The 7,149-nt window shown below is 43.2% G+C and overlaps 1 protein-coding gene across 1 annotated transcript; it reads right to left on the reverse strand.

Moving 5' to 3' along the window:
* Positions 1-300: 300 nt before the first annotated feature.
* LOC4811791 (protein NATD1) lies at positions 301-6,872 on the reverse strand. The gene is made up of 2 exons (XM_001352323.4): positions 6,390-6,872; positions 301-464 (listed from the first exon to the last, which is right to left on the reverse strand). Exons 1-2 carry the CDS (start codon positions 6,732-6,734, stop codon positions 351-353), a joined length of 459 nt encoding a protein of 152 aa, XP_001352359.4. The 5' UTR covers positions 6,735-6,872; the 3' UTR covers positions 301-350.
* Between the last annotated feature and the right edge of the window lie 277 nt (positions 6,873-7,149).

Raw genomic sequence — 7,149 nt, forward strand, 5'->3', positions numbered from 1 at the left:
CAATAAAAGGGACTTACCTTAGGCTGCACCTCTATGATTTAGCTACGCTGCTTATTAAATAAATATTGGGTTGGGAAACCCGACAACAATAATTCATTAAACAAACATTAAAAAAAAATTTTAAAGCCCCAAATCTATCAGAAAAAACCGGTTTTTTTCGAAGCGTAAATAAAAAATTAAATTTTGTTGCCTAGTGCAATTTACGATTAAACCACAAATCCGGTTAAAAAGCGAAAATTAATGTACCAACATCATAACGATCATCTATTATCAGATTCTGTCTAATGATATAAACATATTTTATCACTTTTACCTGATTTATTTATTAACTTAAATAGCTACGTCACATATTATTTAAGAATGTACTTTGAATAGTGTGGCTCGTATTTTTCAACGTAGTTTTTAACGAAATCACAGTGAATAATAATGAACAGTCCATTTCGCAGTGCGTATTCCAAAGCAGCCTAAAATAAAATAAATATTATTAAGGAATTCAAAACTCGAGTATAATAATAATAATAATTATTTCTGGTATTTGACTGCGTACAAGCATTCTATAGCTGATTATGCATACGGTTGCCTTGTTAAAATTTTAATGCTAGCGCAAAAGAAGGAGAACGTTGTGAGGAGCGGGCCTGGACGTTGATATGCAATGACTGTGTCTTTCAAGTGGCGATGCAATTACTGCACCATTAAGTGTCCCGTGTGACACCAGCAGAAGGCTGTTACGCGCGGATCCCAGGAAAAACACTGCCCACCTCCCGCCCAAGCGATAGAGGGGAGCTTGACAAAAAGCTTAACTGGAACCTGAATGACAAAGACAAAGTGAAGAAGGTAACGACTGCACTCTACACTTGAAAAAAAGCCATTGGGCAAAGCTTGAACTCAAGTATATTCTGACAGAGTCGGAGGAGGATTCTACTCTGAACAGCTAAAAATATGGCATTTGTATGCCAATGGCCACCTGTAAGCTTATTATAAAAAATGAATACAAGCGACTAACAGACGATATGTGGCAAACAGTGCCACGATGTCCCATAACCCGGCAAACATGGCTGACCATCGACAAGAAGCGCACCTCCGAGCTCTGCAAGCTATGTAGGAAAAAGTGCAGCTCGGTCATACATTCCTCACAGGACACTTGCTGAAAGGCACCCACGCTAACAGGCTGGTGGCCCCACATAATGATTTTTGCCGCAGCTGTAGAGACGAGGAGGAGGAGGAAACAGTGGAATACCTGTTCTGCTCCTGCCCAGCTCTCAGCAAAAGAATGCTACAACACTTCGGCTCGGCTTTTCTAAATGACATTTCGGAAATATCTATACTATGTCCCGGGAAGATCGCTAAGAGCATCTGGATGGGATAATTGCTGGCAGGAAGTCTCAAAACGCAGGAAGGGAGAGATCCTAAGCGGTATCAAATCAGGCCGAAACCGGCCTGAGTATGAAGGGCTCCGAGCGAGCCCCGCAGCCGGCTCAACTTAATCTAACCTACTACGAGAAATCTGGTCTGACCAGCTGGTGAGGTGGCTTCAATGTGGTCCAACGGACGGGTCGCATGTTGCGGAGAGCGAGCAACATACCTCCATAGGTAGGTCAGGTAAGCGGGCATCTCTAGGGGCTCGTGAAGCAGCAACACTTACGATGCGCTTGTTGGGCCGCCTGCCGTCAGCCTGGCTGGGGGACCGGTATATAAAACTAGCACGGTTAACGGAGAGCTCAGGGACTTGGCAGCCCCCTGTTATAAGTATGCCTTATCCGGGCATTGTGGATCTCTGGCCAGACGGACCTTACCCTTTCTCTGGAGCTCGTGGATCAGTGTGGAAGATTGCAAACAAACAAAAAACATAAATGAGTTTGGCAGTTCCCAAATGCTAACAGGGAAAAATGCCTTGTCCAATCCGCAACACAGCAGAAAAAACCTGCGCGGCGGAAGCCGCTACCGAGAACGCAAAGGGTTCCCAACCCGGATCCGGGGTGGGTGGTAAATCGACTCCCGAGCGGCTATGGAATCATGCGGCTGCTTTACCTGTTGCTAAAATGCCGGCGGACGATTTACCATCGACTTTCCAACTCTTCAGAAAACCCTTCTTGGCTTGGTTGTTTTGGGAAAATATGTTTCCAATAGTTCTGCTCACCAAATTACAAATGTTTGAGTTGCAGTTAAGAGCTGCGAGTCTCTATCGATCGAGCCTTGTAAAAGTATTGGTCACTGGAAAAAATGCCATTTCCAAAGAAAATCGCCACCCCTGAGCACAAGGTATGTGAAGACCACTATCGGAAAACGACTCAAGTACTTTCGTCAGGTCTGTTTGAAGTAAGGCTGCCGTTTGAATCAGATCCAAATTGTTTAGGCAACTCCTTTAAGGTTACTAAACGGCGGTTTTTGTCGCTTAAAAAAATATTGTATCATGACCCTGAGTTGAAGAAAATGTACTGGAATTCATGAAGAAGTTTCTCTCCTTTGGTTCTACTGACAATTCTATTCCTTCTACCAAAGCTGCTAAAGTTATTGGGTCAGACTTTTACGTCGGTGACTTCTTGACTGTTGCTGCATGCGTAAAGGAGCTAAGGGTAATTAAGTGCCAAGTGTCTCCGGTTCTTCAAACCGCAGAGTTTGAGTTGACTAAGTGGTTTTCAAACTTTTCCGAGATCACCGCATCTGAGAGCATAACCAAACAAATAAAAATCTCAGATTCAGAGTGGACAAAGGCGCTAGCAATCTCATGGTTACCTAAAGACTATACTTTTAAGTTCAAAATTGACAATTCAGTTATGGGTCTCCCGGCGACAAAACGGAACATATTATCGGTGACACCTAAGTTCTTTGGCCGGCAGGCGAAAATCTTCTAGCTGAACCCTCCACGAAGGTGCCGTCTGGGCAATGGACAATGCATTACCCCAGGCAAGGGTAATGGGATATGGCTAGAGGTGCCCGGCGGTCAGGGAAGAAGGTTCGGGAAGATGGCGGGGGGCTTGGGTAGTGTCTACCTGCGCCTCAAAAAGCGCCACCCCGAAGATAAGGACGCACATACCCTACAGGCACCCGGAGCATTTAGTAACGTGGCTACGAACGCAATAAAAAATATTGCGACTAACATAACAACAACTAACAGCAATCAATCTGTAAATACAGAACCTCCTAGGATGTAAACGAGGCACACCTCAGGGTGGAGTCCTGTTGCCCCTCCTGTCGAATCTGGTGGTCGACGACCTGACCAATATATTTTTAATGGAAGGACCCAACAAGGCCCCTTAAAGGAACGTACACTCAGGGATATACGTGAGTGGGCGGAAGCAGTAGGATTCAGTATCAACGCGGACAAAACGGACCAAGAGGTACAAGGCACTGATATGGACACCGAAAACTTATGAAACTAAGGTAACTCCAAAAACAAAAGTCAAATACCTGGGCACAGTACTGTGCAGCAAATTGGTATGGAAACCCAATGTAAGGGGAAGGGGTGATGAATGCCACCATTGCGCTTTACGCATCCAAAAAGATGCTCAGCATCACAAGGAACCTGTCAACTGCTATAATGCACTGGATTTACATCTCGGTGGTGCAATCAACGCTGCTATATTGAGTCTTAGTGTGGTGGCAAGCTACTGAAAAGAAGACGTATCACAAGCTTATGGAAAAGGCTCAGCGACAGGTTCTGCTCTGTATTACTGAGGCACTAAGGTCAACGCCAAAAAAAGCACTCGAAACCTTACTTGGAATCGACCCTCTGGACATCCACGCTCGTCTGACTTCAGGATAGGTAGCACAGCGCCTCATCACATCAGGAAGCATATCGTCGCAAGAATATGGGCATAGTTCAATTGGCAGTGACATGACCAGATCCACTGATTACATGACCCCCAAACTTGCCTCGACGTCGGAGGAACCTCATTTTTGGGACCCGAAGACTAGAAAAATGGAATGGGCCAAACTGAGCACCTCAATATATACACAGACGACTCCAAGATGGACGGAGGAGTAGAAGCGGGCCTATATTGTACAGACCCTGAGATAAGACTGTCATATCTATCGGACCAATGCAGCATATTCCAGGCGGAAGAGTTTGCCATCAGGAAAGCAGCAGAGGTCGCTCTGCTTGATAGTCTGAAAGCAGATGAAGGAGTAACATCACATGCAGAATCACGAAAACCATTAGCGAGGAACGTATTGGAAAACTCGCTCACTACCACGGAAGGACTGCATACTGTTAGTGGGAATACTCAAAGGCCACTGTCTAGTTTTAGCGCACGCTGCAAAGCTAGCCATCACCAACCGAGACAGCTGTAGGAAATGTGATGAACCTGGGGTAATCGAAACCCGGAAACATCTCATCAGCGACTGTCCGGTTGCAGGCATCACTGGAAGATGCCTCCAAGAGGACACCACAGGAACTACTTAACTATGCTAATAACACCTCGATTCTTGAGGACTTTAATATCCCATAAATACAACCGCGACGGTTCATACCCCCTATCCGCATAACTAAGGGCCATATTGGCCTATGTGTGGCCTATGTATGTACCTAACCCTGGGATTCAGCTTTCTGTGTTCAATGTGCGACATGTCGTTGTATGAACTGGCACATTTATATACTGTATGGTTACTGGCATTTTGTAGCTTTCAAAATTAAACCCCTATCGCTTTTGATAGTATTGGCGAAATAAGAATACGATTAATTGACCACAATAAAGCGGTGCAGTGGCGACCATATAGACTAAGTCCTGAAGAAACAGAAATAGTTCGGTCTAAGATAAGTGAGTTAATGAAATTTAAAATTATTCGACACAGTCCTATTTGGCTTGTGAAAAATAAAAATAGTTCGGATGGACTTTGTATCATTATAGAGAGTTTAACTCAAACAAGGTTTGTGTTATTGTGTTAGCAAACATTCCAGTAGCAGATAATGTTACGATTTGTACATTCGTATTTTTACACAGTTTAACTGTCAATAGTTCCAATCAAAATCCCTAATGAGGTTATTAAGCTTCGCAAACTCGGCTTTACACGTTCAGGTTCAGGATCCATTACAGTTGGTCCTATATCTAGTGACACCTCGAAAGTAGGATGGTAGGCGTCTTCAAGAATGGTGAGCGGAAGGGCTCGGGTTAACAATACTATGGTCGGATCCGATACAAAGCACAGATCAAGCAATCGGCCCAAGGTCAAGCAAGCTGTCAACAAAGTCATGTCGTGACATGGGCACTAGGATAATAGACTCGGAAAGAAAGCGGGAAGAATCAGTTTTACACACAGGAATTCCAGTTGAACTTATACTGGGAAGTAAGAGTCCACTGCAATTAGAACCCCCCTGCACGTCGAGACGAACGGTCCTTTCTAAAAGTTGTGTACCGACCTCGGAACTAAGCTTGTCCGGCTTTAACCAGGTTTCAGTAAACACATGACTTGGTGCATATGACGCAAATCAATGTACTCCCTCATAAAGGCGAAATACCGCTCCTTGAGTGTAGCATTACGCTCCAGTTTACGCTCCAGACTGATGAACCGTCGATAAGCCTGAGCCTGATCCTAAGCGATCATTATTGTTCTTTAGCGGCAGACGAACTGTATACTCCCCGGATGGCAACCGTGAAAGGTGGCTTACGAAGTGTGCTTCACAATCGTCTTCTTCTTTGGTATTCAAACCAGCCTCCAACCAATTCTCGACTTCCCAAAACATACGAAGAGTTTTATCCAACCTTGCTTCCATCTCAGCTACCAAATCTGGACAATTGTGCGTGACCAAAAGCGCCGAGCTTGATACCTTCTGTCCACCGCCAGATACGATCCACCCAAGCCGGGTCTTCTGCAGAAGAGGCAGGCCATCGGTGAGTTTGATTTGCCCTACGCAGAGATCATAAAAAAAGCTCGCACCAATAAGGAGATCAACCCGTTGAGGATAAAAAATGCAGTATCGGCAAGCTGAATGTTAGATGGAATACTCCAATCGTATACATTTACTGCCATACTTGGTTGACAATCGGTAATCGTGGGGACGATGAGAGCAGTAAACGAAGTTGTGTTATCAGAGGTGCGAGAATGCATACAAATGCTTATGGTGCATCCCTCAGTAGAGACGCATTGCTGGTTTGGTTTTTCTTTGTTGCTGTCCATTTTAGCTTGTTGCTCAGAATACTATCACAGACTACCTTATTCTGCTATGGCTTAGAAAGTTTTTACCACTATCGCCTGCAAACACTGCTTGCTAGCAGAAATTTCTTATCTATTTCATACAAGTATCAACAAATTCTGCTCGCGTATACATTTTTCGAATCCGAGTACTAGGCTCAAACTGGCACAACCAAAATGGTGCAAGTTCAGAAAAACCGTCTTCAAAGGATTAATTTACTCAAAAAAATAACAATATACTGATATAAAAATCGACCAACCTTAGCCAGCAGCTTGCCAATACCATGACCGCCAAGTTCCTTAGGAACTTTGGTGTGATCAATGTGCATAACTCCATCTCGAATAAAATAGCCCAACTCAGCCTTCATTCCGTGAAGATGAATAAAAAAACGTTCTTGATCTTGTTGAATGCTTATTTTCATACTCATAAATCTCTCAGTTCGGTACATATGACAAGTTTTAAGCATAATTAAATTTTGATTAACAGAATTTAAGTAGTTGTAACATAATTTTGTAGGCATCAGTGAGCATGTACGATGACCCGCACAAAAACTCAAACCATTCATAAAACGGAGTTTGTAAAAAGTTCTTATTGGGGATAGCATCAGAAAATATTTAAACAGAATAACCAGTTTCAATTAAATTAATGTTTTTAATATTAGCGCTTCTGAACAATCTCAGTCCGCATATGTACATAATATTTACTACATATACACACATACACCTTAGTGATGGGAGGAGCATCGATGTATTGAAATTTTTTTTTTAAATCGACGTGACGTGTAATATGAAGGGTATAGGGTGAGTTGGGTTTCCGATATTTTTTCTTTTGTTTCATAATTTTGTTTTTCTTTAGTATTACCTTGAGAACTTAAGTAAGTAATTTTAAAAAAAAGTAGAAGTAAATAACCGGTTGAAAAATTGTAAAAAGTTGTAACATCCATAGAGACTCGAACCATGCACTGCTCTGCACACTGAGTCCATTCCGGGGGAATGGTGGGATTTTTTTACAGATGTGAA

The sequence above is a fragment of the Drosophila pseudoobscura genome, chromosome 2 (assembly GCF_009870125.1).
Source record: "Drosophila pseudoobscura strain MV-25-SWS-2005 chromosome 2, UCI_Dpse_MV25, whole genome shotgun sequence".
NCBI classification, from domain to species: Eukaryota; Metazoa; Arthropoda; class Insecta; order Diptera; family Drosophilidae; genus Drosophila; species Drosophila pseudoobscura.